This window comes from Alligator mississippiensis, chromosome 7 (assembly GCF_030867095.1).
Source record: "Alligator mississippiensis isolate rAllMis1 chromosome 7, rAllMis1, whole genome shotgun sequence".
Classification (NCBI taxonomy): domain Eukaryota; kingdom Metazoa; phylum Chordata; order Crocodylia; family Alligatoridae; genus Alligator; species Alligator mississippiensis.
In genome coordinates this window covers 89151161-89175247 of record NC_081830.1, presented here as the reverse complement: position 1 = coordinate 89175247, position 24087 = coordinate 89151161, and the positions used below count along the sequence as shown (strand labels likewise).

The 24087-nt window shown below is 66.0% G+C and overlaps 1 protein-coding gene across 1 annotated transcript; it reads left to right on the top strand.

Moving 5' to 3' along the window:
- The first annotated feature begins 206 nt into the window (after positions 1 to 206).
- XXYLT1 (xyloside xylosyltransferase 1) lies at positions 207 to 22774 on the top strand. Its single transcript, XM_059731277.1, has 4 exons — positions 207 to 658; positions 1805 to 1952; positions 11109 to 11241; positions 21455 to 22774. Exons 1-4 carry the CDS (start codon positions 224 to 226, stop codon positions 21849 to 21851), a joined length of 1113 nt encoding a protein of 370 aa, XP_059587260.1. The 5' UTR covers positions 207 to 223; the 3' UTR covers positions 21852 to 22774.
- The last annotated feature ends 1313 nt before the right edge of the window (positions 22775 to 24087 follow it).

Sequence of the window (24087 nt, the reverse complement as noted above, 5' to 3'; positions counted from 1 at the left end):
GGGCCAGTCTGTGAGCCGGGGAGCGCCGCCCCCACCCCCCTGCCCCCGCGCCGCCCGGCCTCTGGAGCCCGCATCTCGCAGGGACGGCGCCCGGCCTCGCTCCGCAGCGCGCGCGCTGCACCCACGTGGCGCGCTGCCGCACTGCGCCTGCGTGCGCCTGCCCCGGGGCGGGGCGGGGCGGGGCGGGGCCTGTGCGCCTGCCCCGGGAGGAGGGGGCGGGGCCATGGCGCGGCGGTGCGCGGTGGTGCTGGCGGCGGCGCTGGCCGTGTGCGCCTTCTACTACCTGGGCTCGGGCCGCGAGACCTTCTCCAGCGCCACGCGCCGCCTCAAGCAGGCCCGCGCCGGGGCCGGGGCCGGGGCCGGGCCGGCGGTGGCGGTGACAGAGGCGGAGGCGGCGGCGGCGGCGGCGGAGGAGGAGGAGGATGAGGAGGAGGAGGCGGCGGCGGCGGCGGGCGGGGCGGAGCTGTCGGCGCTGGTGATGTTCACGCGGGCGGGCGCGGGGCTGCGGGCGCGGGCCGAGGCGGCGCTGGGGTCGCTGCTGGAGGCGGCGCGCCTGGGCCCGGCCGAGCGCCTGCGCCTGCACGTGGTGACGGACGCGCCGTCCCGCGCCCTGGCCCGCCCGCTCCTGCGCGCCCTCCGCGCCCCGCCGCGCTGCCAGGTGAGGGGCCGGCCGGGCCAGGGCGCAGCGCCGGCCGGCAGCAGCAGGGGGCGCGGGCGCTCCGCCGGAGCCGGGCTGCCCGCGGGGGTGGGCCCGGCCCGGCCCGGCCCGGCCCGGCCCTCACCTCCACCTCCCTTCCCCCGCCCCGGGTCCGGGCTCCTGCGCCCGGCTGGCCCACGTGTCCCGGGCTGGGGCGCGAGGCAGGCACCTCTGCGCGGCCGGGGCCGGGGCTCGGCCCGCGGGAGCCGCCAGCCGTTGTCTGCGGGGCGGGCCGTGCCGTGCCCCCTCACCGGCGCCAGGAGAGCGTGGCCTCGCGGCACCGCTGCCTCTCGACGCCAGCCCCGGTGCCGCGCGCTGGGGGAGCGTGTCCAGCGAGACCTCCCTTCCCCCCCAAGCCCGCAGCAGCAGGGCCGTGCCCCGGGGCGGCTGGCGAAGGCCGCGCTGCAGCCGAGGCGCGTCCAAGCGAGCCCAGCCGTTCAGGGCTGCCGGGCCACGTCGGAGCAGCAGCTCGGTGTCTCCCTGGGGTCAGCGTGGCCGGGCGGCTGTTCTGTGGCGTGCGCGTGCTCGTGCACACGCTGCTGCAGCCGCTGGGTGGAACGGCCCTGTGTGCGCGTGTGCACACACGTCCCAGTCTCGGCCGTGGGTTGCTCCGTGGTGCTGCAGGAAGCCCCCGTGCCGGGCACGGGCTCCCCGCTGCAGTCGCTGGCCCGAGCGCGCAGGGAGGCTCGTGCCCCCGGCTGCCCCCTCCCGCCCTCCCCGTTTGTGCCCGGCCCTGCCTGGTGCCGGGAAGCGTCTGGGCGGGTGCTGGGCTGCGCCCGGGGGCACCGGCTCTGACCACCTTGGCTGAGCCACTTCTCCGGTCCCTGCCTCGCTCGCCTGCAGAGCAGGGGCGGTGCTCGCTGGATCTGCCGGTGCCTGTAGGGCGTGGGCTGGTCCCTAGCTGGCAGGGTGAGCACAGGACACGTGTGTGCTCGTGTCCGCACACACGGTGCCCGGCACTGGGCGCCTCAGCAAGACGAGGCCCAGGGCACGGACTGGCTGCGTGGCTCTGTGGCTTGGGTCATCGTCACGCACCAGCCCGCGACGTGGCTCCTGCCACGCTGCCCAGGGCATCCCGCTCAGCGGCTGTCCGCCGGCTCTCCCCAGGTGACCTTCCATGACGTGGACGCGCTGACCGAGAAGCTGTTCCCCATCGTCGAGGCCATGCAGAAGCACTTCAGCGCCGGCTCGGGCGCCTACTACAGCGACTCCATCTTCTTCCTCTCGGTGGCCATGCACCGCATCATGCCCGAAGGTGAGTGCCGCAGTGCCGAGACCGGTGCCGGCTGGTGCTGGGCACGCAGAAGAGATGGTGGTGGCTCGAGCTGCCATGGGACGGGACGTGGCGATGGGAGCAGGGGCTTCCTAGGGGCACAGGCTGTGTGCAGTCCCGGTGTGACGGGGACCATCGGCTGTTCCCCAGCCCGGTGCATGGCATTGCTGGCCGCTCTCAGGGCGACAGGTGTAGTGTTACAGGACCGTGCTGAGGTGGAGGGTGATGCTACGCGGCCCCGTTCCCCCAGCAGCGGGGCAGGGCCATGCCTGCTGTCTCCATGGGGGTACAGGGCAGGGCAGGATGTGGTGAGCCCACCCAGGGACCAGGCCTTTCCTCTAGTGACTGCTTGACTGCTGCATGAGGCTGCAGGTGCCCCGTGCTGGTGGTCAGGGCAGAGGCTGTCCTGGACAGGGGCATTTGCTGCCCCAGTTCTGCGGCTGAAGTCGCCTTGCCAGCGAGTAGTCGGCTCTGCCTGCATCCTTTGTGGGCTGGGAGCCAGGACCCCATCTGAAAACAGCTGCACCCCGGGGATGGTGCTCCTGAGCCGCAGACAGGCTGGGACGCAGAGCGGCTGGGCCCAGGCCTCCAGACTTCAGGTTGCTCTCTGCCCTTGCATCTTTGCTGTGCGCGTTCCTGCCGCCCCGCCCCGTGGTGTGAACGCGGGGGCTGTGTTGGCAGCACTGCCTCGGGCCTGGCACGGCCTGGCTGTGGGCCAGGTGCTGCTGTTATCGGCAGCATGTTCCTGTCCCAGCGACTGCTCCCCGCTGCCGTGGGAGCCCTGCTGGTGGCTCGGCCTTCGCCGTGTTCTCGGCTCTCCTTCTCATGTCCCGGGTCCGAGGCACCAGTGCCTGGATGGGTGCCGACCACATAGCCGCGTCTGGCTCTGACCATCTCTCTCCCCTGTTCGCCAAGGCCCCTTGCAGGGGAGCAGTCCTGCCGCTGTCGGTTCAGGCGTGTGCCTGAGTGCTGAGCGCACGGCAGAGGTCTTCTGGTCCTCCGAGGGCAGCGCCCTGCGGGAGGAGAGGTGGACAGGGCCTGTGCCATGTACTGCGAAGCTCCTTGCTGGTCTGCTCAGCTCAGCTGGTCGGGATGAGAGGCCGGGAGCCAGCTGCGGCGGGAGGGGTGAGGTGGGATTGTCTGCGTGGTCTGTCCCGGCCTCTGCTTGTTTGGGAACTAACAGCAGCAAGGACCTGTCCCTCGCTCTCCTTCACCAGGCAAGGATTTCTGCGGGTGACTTTGTTGCTTGGGCGTGCAACACGGTTCGGCTAGGTGGCAGGTGCGGGGGACTGTCTTTCACGCGTCTTCTTCCTGGCCTGTCCTGTCCCCCTGCAGAAAGCTTGTGCATGTCGTGCCCGCAGTGAGCCTGCTGTTTGCTGCAAAGCCATCCTGTGCGCCCATCCCCTGGGCCTAAGGGCCACGTGTACCACAGCCAGCGGGCGCGTGTGGAGCGTACCAGTGCCCGGGGGCTGCCAGCAGGCTCTGTACCAGCTCTATGCCCTGCCTTGGCCAAGCTGTTCCCTCCACCCGCCTCAAGGCCCCTGCCAGCCTGTGCTGTGCCGCTCGGGAGATGGCTCCTCTGAGACGCAAGCTGCGTGACCTGGCGGTCGGTCCCTGGTCACGCTCCTGGAGCCCAGTTCTGTGCCCCGGGGGCGTTGGGCAGTGAGCAGATGCTTGCCACGTGCTACTGAAGTGAGCAGGAAACGCCCAGGCGGGCTGAGGGAGAGGGTTGTTCCTGGACACAGGATCCAAGAGGCCGAGCCCACAGTGTGCAAAGTGTCGGTTGGCTCCGAGCTGCTGGCCCCAGCGGAGGGTTTTTCCTGAGGTTTGGGACTCTTGAAGGCGGCCTCGCGGGGCTCGGTGTGCCCAGACGTGGGGTCAAGTGGGGACGGGGCAGGAGCCAGGGCTGAATCACTCCCTGGGGGTTTTGCACGGCTGCCGCCCAGTTCTCGAGTAACTGCAGGATGGGATCCAGCGCAGCCTGGTTTTGACCTGGGGGGTCGTGCCAGGCTCCCCCGGGGCTGCCTGCATTGCGAGTGCCCTGAGCTGCGTGGCGTCCGAACGGCAGCGTGGTGCTGCCTGCTCCTGAGCTGACCTCCTTTCTCCGGTGTTCGCTAAGGTCTCCCGGGAGGAAGATGCGAAGTGCCTGCTCTCGGTCGGCCGCGGCTGGCTGCAGCCTCGGGTCCCCCAGCGACTTGCCTGTCATCTCTCGCTCAGGCACAGGATGTTTAAAGGTGTTTTACAGCTCAGCCAGTTGAACTCTTGTTTCGGGAGCTGCTTGTGAAGCTGATTTATGTGGCGCTCACAGATTTACTGCCCCGGCATCTGCAGGATGTGCGTGGCCCTGCCGGAGATTTATGGCACCAGGCAAGGCTTTCCCAGCTCGTTCCCTGCTCTGTGGCCTCCGAGCCAGGGCTCTGGGAGTGACCAGCACGCTTGTCGCTTGTAGCCCAGCCTCTTCAGATCCACAGCAACCGGCCCCGTTAGCGCTCCTCTGCTCCTGGTCGCGTTAGCTCCAGGACCCCTGGGATGTGACCCCAGTGAAGGCTCTTCACCCCCAGCCCACCACCACTTGGGCATCGTGCTTCCTGCCTGCTCGTTAACAGCAAACGCAGGACCTTTCCCTTTCCTGCCCTTTGCCTCTGTCTGCGGGCAGCTTTGCGGGCAGCCCGGGGGCAGGCGTGCTGTGAGGAGGGGATTCAACCGTGGGATTGCAGCCATTCGCTGGCCTGGAGCTTGCCCGGCAGAGGGGGCAGGCACGGCAAGGTGAACCCTCTCGTGTCTTGCTGGGGACTTGATCCCGTGAGTGTCCCCCGATAGGATGTGAGGAGCTGGGTCGCAGGCAGCTGATCTACTGCGGGAAGCCGTGGCAGCGAGGGGCCTGGGCACAGCTTTGAAACTCCCTTCTCGCTGGCCTGTTCCTCGTTCGCTCTGTCGAGCGCGTGCAGCAGCCGGGCTGGTGCCACAGGTAGCAGCGCTGTGAACGAGGGGGCAGGTCTGCGGAGGGGAGCTGGCTGGAAGCCTCTGACCCAGACAGCTCGGGCGTGAGGGGTGTGGCTGCGCATCGGGCGCTCGCTGTAGCTGAAACCCTGTCCAAGTGCGTTTCCTGGGCCTGGCCTGGCCTGGGGAGCCGGATCTTTCCCTTGCAAGGAGGTCTGCCGCGCTGTCCAACGGGCCAGCACCACGCGGTGCGGGGCCTTCGCGGGACTCGGGAGAGTTTGGAGGCTGGCGAGCAGCAAACCGAGGCAGCAGAATTGCTTGAAGCCAGTAAAGTAGCTGGCAGCAGGCTCACCGAGGGGCTGACCCCACGATAGGATGGGGGGGGTACGGTGTGTGCACGGTGAAATTTCGCAGCTACTCAGCAGTCTAACAGCCCTGCCAATGAAGGGCACTACTTGTTTTGCAAAGCTGATTGGAGCGATGAGCTCGTGCACCGTGGTGGAAATGCTGACAAATATGCACAAGCGTTAGGAGCTCTTCAAGCGCGTCGTCAGACCTGTGCGTCTGCATGCGTTTCTGGCTAGAGCCAGACCCGAGGGCCAGGGCTCCATGGTGGGGTGGAATCGAGTGGCCGGTGGCAGGCGTGAGGTCAGGCTGGGCCTCCGAGGAGCCGTCTCGTCCGGGGCTGCCTGCGATTCCTCCCGCCGGCTATTTCTGCCTGTGCCATGCTCTGCCATCACGTGCTGGCGCTCGTCTGCTCCGGCCGTTAATCAGGGAACCGCGCAGCACGTAGGGATCGGTAATGCTCAGAACTGGCACCAGCTCAGAGCCACAGCCTGATTTATTGGCTGACCTCGTGAAACCGCTGCCTGCCCCCATGCAGCCTCTATCAGCCTGGGTCTGACAGCCTCTATCAGCAGCGAGTTCTGCTTTTCCCACAGAGCTCAGCTCAGGAGGGCAAAGGCCAGGGGAGCGGCACCTCGTGTACCTGCCCTGCACACCCACGCCACGCAGCATCGCCCTGATGGCGGTGGCAGCAGCTGGGGGAGGGCAGTGGCAAGGGGGCTTTCCCCGTCCAGCCTGTCATCGCACCCGAGGCCCCTGCTGAGCCTGGTGGGGCCCCAGGGCTGGTGTCAGACTGGGAACACTCACAGAAACATCAACAGGTTTGGGCTCTGGGTAAACCTTCCCCTTAGCTGGAAACGTAGCAGGAGCAGTTGTAGGCACAGGTGTCAGGCAGCTGGCTGTGAATTGGGTGCAGCATCTGCTAAGCACAAGCTTTGCCAGGCTAGTGCGCTCTCTGCCTCGGGCCTGCAGCAGTGCTGAAAACATTGCCATTGACTTGGTGTAGGTAGGAGTGCGTGTGCACGTGCGTGTGTGTGCATGAGAGATGGATGGAGCAGCTGGACTTTGATATCCTCAACCAGCCCGTGTCTGTCCTGCCATCCCTGCTGGCTGTATCATGAGGCCGCTGCCCGCCACGTGCTGTCTGGCCGTGTCGGGCGCCGCAGTCACAGTTTCACGTTCACGGAGGCCTGCACAGCAGTTTTTGGCCCCATGGGTCTGAAGCTGGGTGGGTAACAGGGCTGATTTGTTCCCTGTGCTAAGTGCCCCTCATTTTCATAGACATCACCGGGATTTCAGCATCCTGGAGGCCTGGGCCGTTTGCTTTTGCCTGTCACCACTGCTGCTGTAGGGCGAGCTGCCTCAGGCTGGTGTGCCGCTGTCCCCACAGGCTGCTTGCACAGGGTCTTCAGTCCGTTTGTCCCACGTGCGCATCGAATAGACGCGAGCCGCCAAGGTTTGGTCGCTGGGAGCCTGCACGGTTGAGTGGCTGGAGCGACAACCTACTTCCCACCTTTTCTCAGCGTGCAAAGTAATTCTCTGTGTGCTTTCAGCTGGACTGAGGGTCCAGCCGGTTACGATTCATAAAAAGCACGTGCAGAACGTGCTGTCTGCTGTGGACGAACGACCTAGTGTCATCCCCCTTTCGTGAGCTCAGGATCCCCCACCAGAACTGGGAAGAAAACGGGTGGGTGTCCTAGGCACTCAGTGCGGCCCGGCCCAGAGCTCTTGGACAGCCCTCGTGTGACTTGAAGGGGAGTTCATGCTCTCTCCTCCTTCGCCCAGCCGGGGAGACGGCACCTGGTGGGAATTCCCACACCCCCAGGGCCCAATCAGGGCCTTTCAGGATGGAGACATTTGGGGCCTTGCTTTCTTACAGAAAACACTGTGTCCCCCGGGAGGCTGGACTCTGTTCTGATCCGCTTCGCCTTGGAGAGCCGGAGTCACTGAGCGCAGCCCACGCTGGCAGGGGAGACCTCTATCCTCAGCAGAGCCGTGAGCAGAGCCAGAGCAGCTCCAGCAGGGCAGCAGCATCTCCTGCACTTGCACCCGCCCTTGGGAAGGAGATGAGGGCGAGAGCATGCCCCAGGCTGGTCGCTGACTGATTGCTGCTCACAGGAGCCCAGCGAGGCTGGCAGGGAAACGCCAGTTCCCCCACCCAGGGTTACACTTTCCCTGAGCTCCTCCCTGCCAGGGCGTGCTTGGTGCTTGCAGCACAGATGCGTGGTGTACCATGCGCAGCAGGCACCGCTTTGCTCGTGTGCAGGGTCCTGTGTGCTACGCAGCCTCTCGGGTCGGGAAGCAGCCGGACCCAGTAGCGCTGCCTGGCATGGGAGCCTTGCAGCTTCCCCAGCACCTGTGAAATGCAGCGTGGCAGCCTGCGTCGGGTGTGGAGCAGCTCTGAGCAAGCGCTGCCTCCTGTTTGCGGAGGGGCAGGAAAGGGCTCAGCTCCCTTGCCTGGGAGAGCCCTCTGGGCTGGGCTGTAGCTTGTCTGTGCGGGAGCAGGGCTGCCCTTTGGAGAAGGCACGCCTTTGAGTGACTGGAAACACGGCAGACCGTGCAGCGAGCTTGTGCATACGTGTGCACATGTGGGGCAGCGCATCTGTAAGCTGGAGGGCTGTCTCTGGGGAAGCCAAAGACCCAAAGGGTGGCGGAGACCAGACGTGGGCTTCCCTGGTGTGCGCAGCAGTGAGCAGAGGCTTTCAGCCTCCAGGGCTGCGAGTGTGGCACCTCTTGGGGTCTGCTCTCACAGGTGTGCACTTGCTCCCCATGTCGGTGGCCTGCCACATGGTTGCGGTCAGGCTGCTGCCCTGGCGGTGGCAATGCTGCCTCTTGGATCCCCTGGATGCTCCTCCGGTCCCCTGGATGCTGTGCAGCGAGAGCGCTCTCTATCCAGCTCCAGCTTGACCCTTGGGCACTGTCAGCCTTCGTTACCTCCATCGACCGCCCCTTGTTGAGGTGCTGACGCAGGCTGTTTGGGTGCCCCAGATCTGTCGGAGCCCGGCAGGCCTGCGCTCTCCCCCGTGTTGCAGTGACAGCCTTTCGTTGCGCACCTGCCCGCCCTGGTTAGATCTGCACCTCGGGGCTGGCCAGGCCAGGCCAGAGGGAGCCTCCTTTGGGCTTTCCCAGCCTGGGAGATGCCTGGAGACGGGGTCACAAGGGGGTGGTAGGAGAGGCGCTGAGCAGCAGCCAAGGCTTGTTGGTGGCTGTGGGGCCGTGCTCGGTGCTGCCTGCCCCTCTCCCATTGTTCACACCTATTGTGTGCCGCGTGAGAGTGCTGAGAGCCCGGGAGTGCTGGGCATGGGGCTTGCAGCATTGCCCAGGTGCCCAGTAGGGCGTTGCGGGGGGGACGTGCTCAGCCACTGCACGTCCCTCCCTTCCAGGCCTTGTTTGCCTGCTTCTCCATGGCATCTCTGGCGCGTGGCCTGGCGGTTGGAGCAGCAGCCCTCCCACGTGCTCCGAGAATCCAGCTGTGACACCACATCTGGTCTGGGACGCAGCCCCACCCCCCTTGCCACCTCTCAGCCCAGGTGTGTTGCTGCAGGCCCCCTCCCCTGGTGCTGGATACAGGGCCCAGGGCTCCCAGGAGTCCCTGGCATGCACCCTCTGGGCCACGATGGGCCGGCGGTGCGGTGTGGTGCAGGGCTCTGGGATGGAGCCAGCGTCTTGCGCTGAATGTGAGCAGGGTCACGTTTGCACCCGCATGCGCCGGTGCTGCTGGCGCAGCCCCCTGCTTGCTTCTGGCCTCGCGGGCGGCCTGTGGGGGGAGCACCCGGCGCGGAGCGGGAGACGGGCGCTATCTGTCCTGAAAACAAGGCCGGGAGAGGGGAGCGCACAACAAAACAGGAAGCGCCTGAGCTCTCCTGACAGCCGAGGGGAAGCTGCAGGGGAGCAGCAGGAACACGGGGCAGGACAAGAAGAGGAAGCCGGGAACAAAGGGCAGACGAAGGCGGGGAGCTTGTTTGCACAAACAGCTGTGTCTCCAGGCTGGGGTTGCCATGGGCTGCCACGAGGTTGCCATTGTGGCTTGCTGCGGGTCTCCCCCTCTGCCCGGCAGCCACGGTTATCCCTGGTCCGGCTGCACGAGCCCTGCTAAGCTGGTCCGCATCCCCACGGGCCGGGGCCAGGGGCTGGGTAGCGCTCGGGCAGCAACCTGTGTGCGCCACGCGCACCGTCTCCCCAGCCTTGGGGCAGTGCCAGGAGCCAGCGTTGCCCTGTGGCCCCTCTGACCCCCTGGGCCCAGGGTCTGCGCTGCGTGGCCCTGGCACCATCTCCCGTGCTCGGGCAGCGCTGGCTGCAGGACGCACGCTCTGCCCCTGCCCTGCCACCCCCATCCCCAGCAGCACGAGCTCCCCAGGAGTGGCAGCAGCAGTGGTGCTCTCCCTCCTTCGGTGCAGGGGGGCAGAGGGGGGATGGGAGTCCGGTGTGGGGTCTGTCTCCCCTGCCAGTTTTGCCAGGCGGGTTGGGCTGGGCAGGTGTCACCAGGACTGTCGCCCTTTTTCCCCCCCTGCACAGAGAGCCTCTCCCCAGCTCAGCCCCCGACGCTGCTGCATGTGCCCTGCTATCGGGGGAACGGGCCTGGAGAGGCTCTGTGGCTCATCTGGCTGAGCAGGGGAGGGGTGCCCCGCATCCCGGCTGCTGGCCTTCCCCGTGGGGTGCGGGGAGCCAAGATGTTTGGGGATCGTGAGGTTGTGGTAGGTTTCTGGGGCTGGCGCAGCCCAGCCCGGCGGGCAAGACGTGGGTGCTGCTGTGGGGTCTGGTGCCAGCTGTCGCTGCAGAGCTGCTTCATGCCCGTGGGGTTCAGGCAGGGTCTCCTGTCTGCGTGGGGCTGCAGCTGCCGAACGCCGACCGGAGCCGATGCCACAGAGCACAGGCCAGGCCGGCTGTGGTCCCCGTGTCTGCAGAGCAGCATGCGCCTCGTGCCTCCGCTCTCCCTCTGAGGCACGGCCCAGGGCTAGAGCTGGTGGAGCCTGCTCCTTTGTGGCAGCAGCAGCCGTGGGTCAGGGCTGCCCATGCACTTTCAGCTCATTGCCTCTGACTCTGAAGCCATGAAACGACCGCTGTCTGCGCCACGTTGCACCCCAGGCACTTCCCCGGCGGCTCTGGTGGAAACCCCCAGCTGTCTGCTCTGCGCTGCTCCGACAGTCCTGCCTGTCCGAGTGTGTTGGTCTCCAAGGTGCTGCCCAGCCCTGACCGCAGACCCGTGCAGCTGCCTCCTCTCCCCCTTTCCCTCCTCCCCCGCAGCGCGCTGTGACCAGCACAGCTCCTCTCTGACCTTTTTGGCGCCTTGCTCAGGATGCCGAGGGGCAGAGGTCGCCAGCCACAGCACTTCCTGGCCTGTGGGCCCCGGGCTCTCCTCTGCCCTCCCCGTGCCTGCACGATGGCCCTGGCTGAGCTCCTCTCCAGAGCATGCCTCGCGGTGGAGTTGGGGATAGGCCTGTGCTGCCGATACCCATGCTGGGGTCTGGCTGATATCTGCCCTGATGGTCCCCAGCGTGCACACGGGCATGCTGCCTGCAGCCTGTCCATCACAGCATTTGCTGCCCGCGCTAGGCCCTGCGCAACTGTGACCTGGTGCCTGGGGACACAAGCAGACACTGCCCTATGCTGTGGCCAGTAGCACCGCGCTGACCCACATTATGGCTGGGCCAGGTCTTGCACAGGATCGGGCCTGCGGACCTCAGTGTGCCTGTGCATGGCAGCTGGTTGTTGGCCTGCGCTGTGGTAGGGGAGCTCAGGCTCCAGCATCACGTCTGATGGGACCTGAGGGAGTCTGCCGTGACTGCTACTGCCACCGCCGCCGTCGTGTGGGTCTGCCTTTTGCCTCTCTGACTGCCCCTCTCTGCCTTCCAGAAATCCACCGCGTGATCCAGGTGGACTTGGACCTGAAGTACAAGGCCAACATCCGGGACCTGTTTGAGGAGTTCGACAAGTTCCCGCCAGGAGCCGTCATCGGGATAGCCCGGGAGATGCAGCCGGTGTACAGGTGGGCGGCTGGCGTGGCGTGGCGTGGCGTGGCGTGGCGTGGCGTGGCGTGGGGGGGTAGGCAGGGGAGCGGCTGGCTCCTGCTTGCTGCCCACGTGGGGATTGACGCTTTGTAACGGGGTGGGGATAGCTGGTCTCCTGACAGCAGCTCGGCCTCATGTCTGCTCAGATCCTCGTGTCAGCGTGAGTGGAGCTGTGCCGTGTCTTGTTCTCTGATGCGTTGCTCTTGTGGCGCTCAAGGAGCCCGGGACCGTTTCAACGGCTTTAGAGGGAGATAGAAATGGTGCAGTACTGATGCATTTGACATGCAGTGTCTCCCAGGAGTCAGCTGTCCCCGGCCGTGGGCTGTGGCACAGGCTGGCAGTGTCCTGCTGCTGTTTGAGCATGAGGGCGAACGGGGCTGGGATGTCCTCAGGATGAACCTGCGCCATGGGGGTGTCGGCACATGCCCGCTCTCGCGCAACCAGGAGCTTGCCGGGCCTCTGGGAGCTGGGGGCATGGTCTGCTGCAGAATTTGGGCCCCTTTGGCCCCGCTGGCCACAGCCATTGACAGCGAGCCTGTCTCGCTGTGACTGCCCCTGGACTCCTCCCCCAGGACCCATTGCTGCCGTCCTTATGGTGCCCCAGGTGGGACCTGGCGTTGCAGGAGCCTGCATCCTGCTGCACAGGACCCCTGGGTGCAGATGATCTTGGGGAGGCGCAGACAGCCCCGAGCCCCCACGTGCTGCTGCCCTTGAGCCTCACCCTCCTCTGCCCTTTGGTGTCCAGCTGCCTCTGCCAGCACCCGTGTGTGTGCTCAGGCCTCCCCTCCTCGTCCCCTGGGGCCAGGCAGAGCAGGTGTGCGTTTGGCCTTTTGTTAATGAAGCCTCCCTGCCTCCCCAGGCCCCGCTTGCTCCCTCCTCCTGCTGCAGCTCTGCTCTTTGTTTGTGAAGCTGCAGCTTTCCGACCATGTCCAGCCAGGAGGCAGGCATCGGGGTGGGCACGCTGGGCCGGGCCGGGCTGCCCGGGTGCAGATGCTGACGGGAAGCGGGATAGCGAGAGTGGAGCAGAGCGGAAGCGCCCCCGAGCCTGCTCTCACATCCTGCAGCGCGAGGGGAAAAACCTCGGCACAGCAAAACAGGATGGCACTGCGGCGTTCCCATTCGCTTGACTCATGTTGAAACAATGCCTGGCCGGTGTTTATCTTGGAGAGCAGAGGCCCCTGTGCACGAGCCTCCTGCCCCGCGGACAGTGGGGCTGGGCTGAGTGGCTGCCTGCAGCAGGGCAGGGTGGGGGAGCAGTGCGCGTGGTCCGTGCCCTGCCAGGGCCCTCGCATGCACCGGGGCAGGAGATGCGCCGGAGTCGTGCATTCGCACTCGTGTCCAAGTGCTGTCACCATTGCCTGTGCGGGCTCCGTTTAGGCACTGGGCTGAACAATACAAGCCGCGTTAGCTGTCAGAGCCCCAGGCCAGCCCCGCACGGGGGAAGGGGCGTGGGGAGCCCGTGGGGTCCTTCGTGCAGGCGGGAGGTGCGTTGCAGGCCCGCGTGTGCCGTGCTGCCTCTCTCTGTGGCCCTGCTCTGCGTCGCTCCGGCTGCAGTGGGTGGACTGTTCCTTCCTTGCATGGTTTCCGTTGGCTTGTTTTCCTCCATAGCAGCGGTGTTAAACATGTGGCTGTGGACCGGATCCAGCCCGTGGAGCCCTGCCAGCTGGTCCTCAGTACTGTCCCAGGTCCGGGCAGACCCTTATGGGGCACGGCATGTGGCAGACCAGCCCAAGGGCAGGGCCTAGGACACGTGCTGCACGGTGCCCGCTCGGGGACTGTGCTGCGTGGGCTGGCGTGTGCGACAGATCCCAGACCGGCCGGAGCGGGTGCTGCCCTGTATGCAGTGTCTGCCCAGGCGGACAGCACACACAGTTGCCCCCTCCCACTCTCCTTTGTGCGACACGCGTCATGGGGGGGGCTTTAAGCCTCCCCCAGAGATGCTGGTGCTGGCTGCAGCCCAGGCTAGGGATGGGGTTGGCGTTGGGCTGTGCCAGTGCTCCTGCTGGGACTTAAACCCAGAGGTTCCTGGCTAGAGGGTCTTGCCCCCCTGCTCAGGCTCAGACTGATGCCAGATTTGGGGTCAGGAAGGAATTTCCCCCCGGTCAGGTAAGTACGGATGAGTGGGGTTTTGCCTTTCTCTGCAGCAGGGGCACGGCCTCTGCCTGGGGTCTCTTGAGTGTATATTAACACCCTTTGCAGCAGTAGGACGTTGGCAGCCATGGTCTCCCTGCTTTCCCTGGCGCGATGTCTGGTGTTGTGTCAGGGTTGACGATTGTTTTATGAAGCTGACTTGCCGGATTGCACAGCACAGTTTGGGCAGGGCTGATTCTGCCTCGAGCAGGGGCTGGACTAGATGCAACTTCCACAGGTCCCTGCCAGCCAGCATCTCCGTGCCTCTATGACACCATCCTTGTCGCGGAGCCAAGGCGCTGGGCTTCCTGCCCCCTCGGAGCAGACACAGGTGGCACGGGGCCCCAGGGCAAGGTAAGGAGCAAGGCAGGCCGTGGGAAAAGCCTGATCCTGCATGGTGCTGGGCACCCTCCCTGGCCCTGACCTTCTTCCTTCCTGGAGCAGGGCGGGAGTTGGAGGCACTTACTGCCTTTGTGAGACCTCACCTTGGCTGCCCAGGCCGTGGCCTCGAGGCCTGATGCTGCAGCCCCAGACCCTTGGTCCCAGCATGCGGGTGTGTTGCGAGCACTCGCACGGTTTGCAGGGGGCCCCTGCGGACCACCTGGCGAGCCTGGCTGCATATACGCGTGCAGCACGGGGCAGGGGCCGGGCAGCCCCTGCCTGAGCGCAGGGCTTTCTGGCAGCCAGAGCCAGCTCGGTGCCCCGAGCTGGCACCAGCAGAGGGAGCGTCCGCGCAGCGAACCTCTCTGCAGAGCCGTACCGGTGGCTCTGTGCGGCAGCGCCCGTCCGGGGCGTTTCTGCGGGGCAGGCATCCTGCGTCTGTCCCGCGCGCCAGGCTGCAGGGCAGGATGGGGTCCCGTGAGCATTTACCTGCTGCGCCCATTGCCGGCCAGCCCCGAACCACCGTGCAGGGCTGTGTTGCTCGTGGAGACTGGGAACTGGACCCCAGCCTCAGGGCAGCCTTGCGATCCCCCTCTGGGGTTGGACGTGGATCCTGCCTCTGTGCTACTGGGGTGGGACTCCGTGTCTGTGCAGCCCACCTGGGTGCCACGGGGCAGCATGGCTTCTGCCATGTTGGCCCTTCTGTTCTGTGGGCAGGACGCGGGCGCGCACACGTGAGCACATGGAGGCCCACGCTCCCTCGCCTCCTCTCACTCCACAGCTTCACCCCTTCCTGCTCAGTCCGGCGCTTCGCACCACCTCCCCCTCCTGCTGTGCCCGCGTCCCGGGGCCCTGCCTCTGCTCAGCCCTGCCAGACTGCGGCTTTTCCACCTTGTGCCTGGTGGCTGGGGGCACAGCCAGCTCCTCTGCAGCCACGGCGGGTGTCTGCCAGGGGTCCTGCTGCATCCTCTGGCCTGGCTCCCCGGCCACGACCCTCCTCCCTTAGCCCTGCTCACATCCCAGCAGCAGGAGAGGTCCCCTGGGAGCGTTCACCACATCGGGATGAGCCATAGGGGATTTGGCGTGCCCAGGGAGCAGCCTGCTGAGAGCCACTGTCGTTGGCACCCAGGGTTGTAGCACTTGCAGGGGCTCTGGCACAGATGCAGGGCTCCTACGTCCTCTACTCCTGCACGGGGCGAGTTATTTGGAGAGTGGGGCTTCAGCGTGCTGGTTCTGGGAGGAGCCGAGGGCCACCTCTGTACCCGTGCCAGCTGCCTGCCTTGCCCTCAGCCCAGTGGCTTTGGCTCCCTGTCCTCTCTGTCCCTGTCTCTTCTCACCGGAGGCAGGCAGTTGAGGGAAGAGGACTGTCCCTTGTGAGCTGGGGCCCAGGAGCATGCGGCTGCATCGGGGTGGGGTGGGCTGCGGGCATCGGGAGGCAGCAGCTCCCGCTGGCATAGGTGGTGTGGCGGCGTGGGCTGTCCTGGGACCGTCTGTCCTGCGATTGCAGGAGCTCTGCCCCTCTGGGCTCATCCCTGCTGCCGTACAGGAGCCGAGTGCATGCATGGAGGGAAAGGAGGCTTCCCAGCACCTGCCCTCCATCGTCTCCTGGGGAACCCTGCCCGCGGCCAGGCCTTGCCCACGTCCCAGAGGCCCTGCCGCAGCCGATGGCCTGTTTGCATGCATCACTCATTGCTCGTGAGCAAGAGCTCTTTGCAGACCTGATGCCCGCAGTCACTTTGGGCCCCCTCAGTGCCCTCTGCCCACAGGTGGAGCAGAGTTGGAGAAGGGGATGCCGGGAGAGCGTGACACAGCCACGGGCAGCCCTTGGCATGTGGAGCTGTGTGGGGAGGGGCCAGGGTCACTTCTGTCTGACAAGCAGGGGGGAAAGCTGTGTTGTCTGCACGGCCAGCAACCGGGGGAGCTGGAGAGCTCTTCCCCGCCCCTGCATCATTCTTCGTGGCCTGGGCTCCCTTGGGCAGCTGCCTCCTCACTGTCCCTTCAGCAGACGAGTGAGGGAAGGCGCAGGCTTGGGGCTGCAGCTGGCCTCCATCTCCCTCTGTGCACTGAGCCTGTTACCTCTGGGCTGTGCGGGGCTGGCCCAGACCCCTCGGTGCAGGGCTGCGCAGGAGCGGGGACTGAGAGGTTCCTGGACCGTGTCCACGTGCGTTGGTAACCAGCGCGACTAGGACCCGGGTCTTGAGCAGCCGTCGATGCACTGGCCAGTGGCTCCCATCGTGACCGGTTCCTGGCAGCCGAGCTGTATCTGCGCGGGGTCAGCGTGTCGCATGCGCGGCAGGGAGAGTCTCGCCCTGGGCGCGGAGCGGAGGGTGCGTGGCCGTGGCCGGGGGGCGCTGGGGCGGGCTGTGCTGTCGCTCTGCTCTGACAATACATTGCTGCGAGCTGCTGCTGAGGTTGGGGAGCTGCTCCTTTCCTGCGTTTCAGCTGGGCTGGTGCTGTCGTTTTCCAGACGGAGAAGACTGGGGGCTCAAAGGCTGCACACGCGAGGCCAGCGAGCCAGAAGAAGGTGCAGAGGGCTGAGCAGTGCCATACGGGCCTGGCAGACCCCGTGCTGGCAATGCTGATGCGTTTGCTGCTAGCTCATCGCCATCAGCTTTCCCTGCTCCTGGCTGGCTTGCTGCTGGGGACAGGCCTGCTCAAGCCCCGGGGAGCAGGAGCCGGGCGCCACATGGTCTTCCCGCACTGGGGACAGGGATTCGCCGCAGCAGGCACAGAGCGCTGCTGTTCTGTGCGACGGGGACCCGGTTCTAGGAACTCAGCAGTAATTGCTGCCTGGAAGCCTTCGGTACAGAACAGCTTGTGCCTTGACAAATTGGCCATAGTGCCGGATCACGGTAGCAGGAGCCTGCTGTCAGATAATCATCCTGTCACCGGCGGAGAAAAGCAGCCTCAGAGACGCGGCTGTTCTGCGGTCTGTCTGTATGAACCCCCATGGGCACTAGAGCATCCATATGCATGGGTCTGTGTGTGCCCCTGTGGGCATTAGGAGCCATGTGCGTGTGTCTGCACACAGACGTAACTTGTATGTAGGGACTGGCATTTGTCCATCTGCACCCCTCAGCGTTTTGGACATGGCATGCAAGCAGACGGGGCTTGGCTGGGAGAATGTGGAAGGAAGGAGCGGAGCAGAGCTCCCAGGAACAGCTTGTCTCCGGGGGCTGCCGGAGATGCATGCAGCCAGCATCGAGGAGCCTGGAAACTCTGGACAGGTGTGATGGATCAACGGGCCGTGTTGGGGGGGCCAGGGCCCGAGTGCTGCTGGCTGCGGGCAGGAGCACGTCTCGGTGGCCACCTGCAGCTGTCTCCGGCAGCTCCCTGGCCTGGAGCCCTACGCTGCGCTGCGGTTCCATCGCTCGCTGTCCCGGAGCTGCAGCCATCCGCCTCCGCAGCTATTTGTCCTGTGCTTCCCCGATGTGACAGCTCTCCAAGCGTCACTCCAGGCTGCAGGGATAAGCACCACGGAGCCCAGAGCAGAGCAGCCTGTGCAGGGCATGGAGGGCAGGTGCGGTTCGGCCTTCGCCGTGTGCGCGGGCCCTGGGGCTCCAAAGCGCTCCACTGGAGCCAGCATCTCTGCTGTGGAGCAAACCTAGGTGGCCTGACGAGAGTCGGGCAGCCAGGCAGCCCACAGCCCAGGCACCCGGGCAGCTCACGCTGCAGCTGGCGCGGGCTGGACTAGAGACATAACACTCCCCCCGCTTTTCAGCAAGCTGCAGCTCACGTTGACGTGGCTGGTACAGAAAGCCCCCAGTCCTTGTCCTGCCACGATACAGGCTCAGTGTCCTGCACTGCTCTGCCCAGTGCTCCTGGGCGCGGAGGGGTGGCTGCAGGCTCAGGACAGGATGCAGAAGTTTGTAAGTCGCGCACGCACACACACACCCTCTATTTTTGGAGCTGTAACAAGGAGATATTTTTAAAGCCCTTAATTACAGCTCTGCCTTGGAAGCTGACGTGCCGGCCTGTGCCAGCCTGCCAGGCAGTAATGGGGGGTTATCACCGAGGCGGGCGGCTCCGCCGTGCTGTTGCGGCTGGCCGTGGGGGAGCTGGGAGGCCAGCACCAGTACATGCTAGTGGGGAGGGCACCTGGGAGGCTTCACCGCTTGACTAGCTGGAAGGGCAGCTCCCCAGAGGTTTCCTAGCTTGCTGCGCTGTTTGCACACGGGTACTTGGAGCAGAGCCCCTCGGCCACAGCACACAGGACAGATGTGGCTGGGGTCTGCTTGGGTGCTGCATCTGGGAGCTGCTGGGAGCCGTGCTCCTCTGGCAGAGGGCCGGCAGCGCAGGGCAGGGCAGTGCGATGCGATGCGCTGGTCGGAGCGGGTGGTTCGTGGCGCTCTGGAGGGCCGTCTCCCTGCGTGCCCCCACCAGCAGCGTCCTGCTGCTTCCGTCCTCCAGGCAACGGGGAGCTCCGGGATGGCTTCCTGCCACGGGGAAATGCCCCAGCCCTGTGCTGCAGTCAGCAGGGCCCTGCATCGGCAGGGCTCTGCATATGTGGGCAGGGAGGCTGGCAGGGAGGGACATTGCTCAGCTCTCACTGGCCTGGCACTCGAGGTGATGAGCTGGTTCAATTCGGGTGGGCCTCAGCACCGAGTGCATGCTCAGCACGGGGTCCTCCAGGGGCACGTCCAGCACTGCTCAGCTCCCTGTGCCTTCTCGGCTCACTGGCCTCGTGCACACTGCCTCCCGCGGTGCCCCGTGCCGCTGCAGCCTCCAGCCCCTGATGTCCCCCGTGATGCAGCCCAGACCCCTGCAGCCCTGAGGGCAGGAGCAGTGAGGAGGCACCCCACTGCCTGCAGACCCAGGGCTCGAGCTGCAGTCTCGCTGCTCCTCATCCACTGGGGCAGGGATGCAGCCGGTAAAGTGCTATGGGGTGTTTGCACGATGCTGCTGCTTTCCTGGTGCCCCAAGGAGTGGCATCTCCACACCCTGCAGGTCAGGCCCACGGGACCTGTCTCCCCCTTGCCCGGGCCCGCTGGCACTGCTGCCCGCGCTGGTGCTGGTGCTCTGTGTAGCGCGCAGCCACACTGCAGCACCCAGCCAGGCTGCAGGGGCACGGCCTGCCCTGGGATCCAGGCAGAGGGGTGGGTGCCGAGCAGCCCGGGGCCTGTGCCCGCGCTCCTGTGTGTTCTGGCAGCAGTTTCCTTTGTTGCTTTCTGTGCTCAGCACCCATATCTGGAGCAGCGAGCCTGGCCTTTTGGCCGCACCTTTCACTGCACTGTGCTTGCCCTGTGACTTGGGAGTAGGGAGGTGCTGGGCACAGCCTGTCCCACGGCTCTGCAGCCTGTCCGGGGACCCTGGGTGCTTCCATCTGTTTTGCTCATCGCAAAGCACCAGCGGCTTCGCTGTACGCTCGGGCAGTGCACAGATCATGCCCTGGGCTCTGCAGTTGGCTCAGGGCATGGCGGGGAACGTCAGGGCAAGGTCAGTGGGCAGTACTGGCTGGGCTGCGGGTTGGGGCGGTGCTGGTCCTGGGCAGGGAGCTCTTTACCTGGTTCAGTCGGGCTGCGGGCGCCACAGGTGGGAGCACGAGAGCCTCACGTATGGTTCATAAACCGGTAGTTTGGCACAGGTCACCAGTGCAGCTTTCTCCCTGCATCAGCATTGGCCTCCCCCTGCTCTGCCCTGCCCGCGTCCTTGCGTCGCTCTCTGCTGCCAGGTCTCCACTTGCAGTCTGAGCTGACGACCGTTCGTTGCTCCTGCGCACGCAGAAGAGCGGTGGAGCAGTGCTGTGCCGTAGAGCTGGGCTGGGGCCCAGCCCAACCTTACACGGGGGTTGACCTACAGCCAGCGCTGGTGCCCAGCCAAGTCCCAGGTGGGGCGAGCCCCAGGGCGCAGGGCAGCCAGAGTCCGAGCCCTGCCGGGCCTGTCTCACTCCTTGGTGAGACAGGCTGTAGCCGCCAGCCTGGCCGTGGCTGCTTCACAGCTGGTGTTTGCTTGTTTTCTCACTTGCAGCCTGGCTGCTGGAGAAGGGCCGATCCTTTTCTCTCCTCCCTGCTTTGCACTCGCCACAGGGCTGGGGGACCTGCTATGTCTGCCCTCTCCCATCTGGCAAGCCATGTCTGCCGTGGGGTCGCTGCATTTGCCTTGCCTGCTTCCCGTGGGGCGGGGGCAGATGCCCCAAGCGGACAGGGCAATCTTACCTGCCTCGTTGCACAGCTCGTGAGCACTGCGGCAGTGCAGGGCCTGTTCCTGGACCATGAGCCAGCCCCACCACAACCATCCCTCTGGTTTCATTGGCACGACACCCAGCGCTCACCCCCCGTGCGTGGTGTGACCAGGGGAAAGGCCGGGGCAGCCTCGGTGCACTGGGGCGCCCATGAACCAGCCACCTCGTGCTGCATCCGAGTACGGCTGCTGCCGTCGTGCAGGGCCGGCCTGGCCGCCTGTCAGCTGAGCAGGGTATCCCCACAGCCCTGCGGTGAGGGCCGGCACCCCTGGCTACTGGCGCTGGAGCACGTGGCTGTGATGTTCTTGCCGTGCCAGGGAGGACAGAGGTGTGATGCGTCTGATGCAGTTTGCAGCTAAGGACCTGGGATGAGGGTGGGTAAAAAAAGGTGGTGGGAGCTCAGGGTTCGGCCCTGGTGACCAGGGCAGTGGCAGTGCTTCCTGCGTCCCCAAGCGGTCCCACGGGACAGGGAGCCTGTGCTCCGCGGGTGCCCACACCTCGGCCCAGAGGTGTGCACGGAGCAGCGGGGGAAGAAGGGTGTGCGTTAGGGCGAGCGGGGGTCCCCTTCCTGCAGCGCCGAGTGAGCAGGAGCCTCCCCGCCTGCTGGCACTGGTTTGAAGCAGGCGCAGACCCCGGGGCTGCAGTGGAGCCAATGCGCTGGTGCTGGGTGTCAGAGCGCAGACCAGCCCGGCTTGTGGGCTGCTCCGTTCTGCGGGGCACAGGGCAGTGGTGGGGAAGGTGCGTCTCGGACCCGTCTAGCTCGCTCTTGCTGGTCACCAGTTTCATGCACGGTGGCGGTGGTGGGGACGTCCTACCAGAGCCCCTCTCGGTCTGGGGCCATTCAGCGTTTCTGGTAACAGTGCAGAAAGACAAATCCCTAGGCATGGCTGGGCAAATGCAGGCAGTGCAGGAGGGCTGGGGGTAGCAGAGCCTGCCAGACCAGTCCGGATCTGCGGGGACGTGGGTGCACGTGAGCTGCCTGGTGCTAGCAAAGCCAGTGCAAGGTCATGCGTTGGGATATGCTCATGGGGGTGGCCTATGGCCAGAGGGGCACCGTGCACCCCTGCAAGGCCTACCGACGCCAAGCTGGGGCTGGAGTGGGAGGCAGCGAGCAGAGCCGGGAGGCCCCTGTGCAGGGGAGCGGGGCCCCATGGTCGCAGAAAGGTGCTGGGACACCAGAGCGGGGTCAGACAAGCCCTGGAGCTACAGCTGGACGGCCTGCCTCTTGAGGGAGACGCTTCCTCCGCTCTGCCGCCTTCCTCGTTCCGGAGAGCTCTGCTTTGGCCCTGCTGGGCGCTGGAAAGGGGCCCTGGCTGGTGGTGCAGGGGATCCGGCACTGCCGCGTGCCCGGGGCTCCTGCTGGATCTGGGAGTGAGGGTGGCCGTCCGCAGGGGCCAACAGGTGGGAGCAGGGAGCGGCTCTCCGCGGCTGGGGTGGGCAGCACGGTGGCCTGAGCGCCCCACGACCAGTGACGGCCCCGCTGTGCTCTTCTCCCCCAGGCACACGTTCTGGCAGTACCGCCGGGAGAACCCGCACACCAAGGTGGGCGACCCCCCGCCAGATGGGCTGCCGGGCTTCAACAGCGGCGTGCTGCTGCTCGACCTGGAGGCCATGCGCCGCTCCCCGCTCTACAACCGGCTGCTGGAGCCGGCCGCGCTGCAGGAGCTCACGGAGAAGTACCACTTCAAGGGGCACCTGGGGGACCAGGACTTCTTCACCCTGGTGGGCATGGAGCATCCCGAGCTCTTCCACGTGCTGGACTGCACCTGGAACCGGCAGCTCTGCACCTGGTGGAAGGACCATGGCTACAGCGACGTCTTCCACCACTATTATGCCTGCGAGGGCCCGGTCAAGATCTACCACGGGAACTGCAACACGCCCATCCCCGACGACTAGCACCCGCCCTGCCGCCGCCCCCCACGGGCCTGGAGCGCACAGCAAGGGGTAGGTGGGGGCACCAGCACCGCACCCCCTGGCCGCCACGGGACCGCTCCGTAACACTTCCATAGCCTGTAGCTTCACCCTGCAGGGAGGCAGAGTGACCTAGTGGTTAGCGTAGGACCCCAGGCAGCAGCCCAGCGCTGACCCTGGCTTACCTCATGACCCTGGGCACATTGCGGGGGCCCTTCGCAGCCTGGTTTCATTCCCTCTGAAATGGGGATCGTCACCGTTACCCTCATCCCAGCGCAGTCCTGAGGCCAGTTTACCTAACAAAAGCCCAGAGCCCCGTGCGTGCCGGGCCCACGTGCCCGACAGCTCCGCGGCGCAGCCGCTCGCCCGGCCGTTGCGCAGCACGGCCCATCGCTGTCCATCCGCACCTGGGAACCGGGGCATGGTGCCCTGCGCCACACGCCTGGTGTCAGCGCCCTCGGCGGGCTGGCCCCGGGTGGGGAGGGGTTGCGTGTACACCGAGCTGTGTTGGTGACATGGCAGTGCTGCTGGGTTGTTGGGACCACAGGCGAGATGGGAGCGTGGAAACTTGCCTCCCGTTCCCAGCCACAAAGCGTTACTGCACGGCTCCTCAGAGCCACTCGGTGCACCTGGACCTGGACCAGGAGCTTCCTTTGTCCAGCTTCCCCCAACCTTTTGTACGGCCGTGCAGCTGTACGGCGCCCTGCCCTTGTCGGCTTCCCGCGGCCTGAAGCTTCAGGCAAATGGATTTTGTATGAATATTTTCTTTTCTTTCACTCTGGTTAGGATGTAGCCAGCACACAGCTGTTGGGTAGGTACGGCACCGTGTCCTACATGCCTCAGCCGTGTGCAGTTGCAGGAGTGTCCCCTGTCAGGCGCGTAATAAAGTGTATTCTCATCCATTATTATCCGTACATGTGCGAGAGTGATAATTAGTGGCCGAGGCAACGCGGGCCATTAGGCCTTGGGGATCTGTGCACCTAGGGATCGCCAGGCCCCTCCTGGGTTAGCGCGCTGCCTCCCTCAGCCGTGCAGTCCAGCCGCACTGGGCCGCCGGGCTCCCCCTCCTCTGAGGAGCCGAGCCCGCTCCTTCCTGCCTGGCCAGTGCTGCAGAGGCAGCAGCGGGGAGGTGTGACCGTGTCGCGGGGAGGGTACGTGGGTGCCGCTGCGCCTGACGCTGTGGCTCTGAGCGTTGTGACGGCTGCACTAAGTGCTGCAGAGACACCTGGGTCACGTGGCTGCGGCAGACATGGCCCCGGCCCCCACGCCGAGCTCCGGGGAGCATGGGGACAGATGTGCAGCATTCTCCCTGGGGCTGCCCGTGCCTTTAGCTCCTGCCACCCCATCACGGAGGTGGCGTCATGGCGCAGCCCCCGAGCTGCCCCGCTCCTAGCACCGCGTCTGAGCCCACACGCTGCATGCGCTGGGCTCGCATCTGCTCCACCATGGCCTCGGCTCCTGCTCCCTGGGTGCTAGGCCTGTCTCGTATCTGTCTTCCCGCGGCCCACCTGCCAGCTGAGTGCCCTTGTGCAGCCCCTTCACATGGACGCGTCTCCGGGAGTGGGGGCCTGGGGCACCTCACGCTCCGCTTCCCAAATTGTGGGGTGGAGGGGAGAGGAAATTTGCTGCAGTTTGTAAGAGCAAGGCTTGGCCCACGGCAGAGCCCAGACGGGAGCGCGCTGAGCCGTGCGAGGCAGGCAGAGCTGCGCTGAGACGTGACGGCTCATGTGAGCCCTGAGCCACCCACGGTACCCGTCAGAGGGAGCTCTGGGATTTCCCCGGCCGGCCCGGGGCACGGCTGTGTCATCCTGCCCTGCCGCACGCATGGCAGCTTGTGCAATAGCCGTGTGCAGGCATGTTGCTGGGCACACCTGTGACATGAGCATACCAGCTCAGAGCCACCCCTGCCCCCTTGGCACACGCACACAGCTCCCCGGCTCTGGCGGGGCTGCTGCGCTGGATGTGACCTGTTACGCTGCAAAGGCCTCCCCAGGCCAGGCCTGTGTGCTCAGCTCCTTGTGCCTGTCACGCGTGGGTGCACGTTGGAGCAGCCTGGCAGCTGCCTTAGCAGCCCGGGACGCCGGGGCCGGAGCAGCAGCAGGGGCTCCACAGAGCCGGGCAGACCGTGCAGCAGCTGCTGGCCCGTGCCTCTGGGCCTGCTGCCCACCCCAGGCAGGAGCACACGGGTGCTGAGTTGCACCAGCTCCAGGGGCGGGGCGGG

Bases quoted from the DNA above. Each gene is read 5' to 3' on its own strand.
- XXYLT1 (XM_059731277.1), top strand. From the start codon at position 224: ATGGCGCGGCGGTGCGCGGTGGTGCTGGCGGCGGCGCTGGCCGTGTGC. The intron at 1,953-11,108 runs GTGAGTGCCGCA...TCTGCCTTCCAG, and splicing joins GCACCGCATCATGCCCGAAG to AAATCCACCGCGTGATCCAG. The intron at 11,242-21,454 runs GTGGGCGGCTGG...CTTCTCCCCCAG, and splicing joins GAGATGCAGCCGGTGTACAG to GCACACGTTCTGGCAGTACC.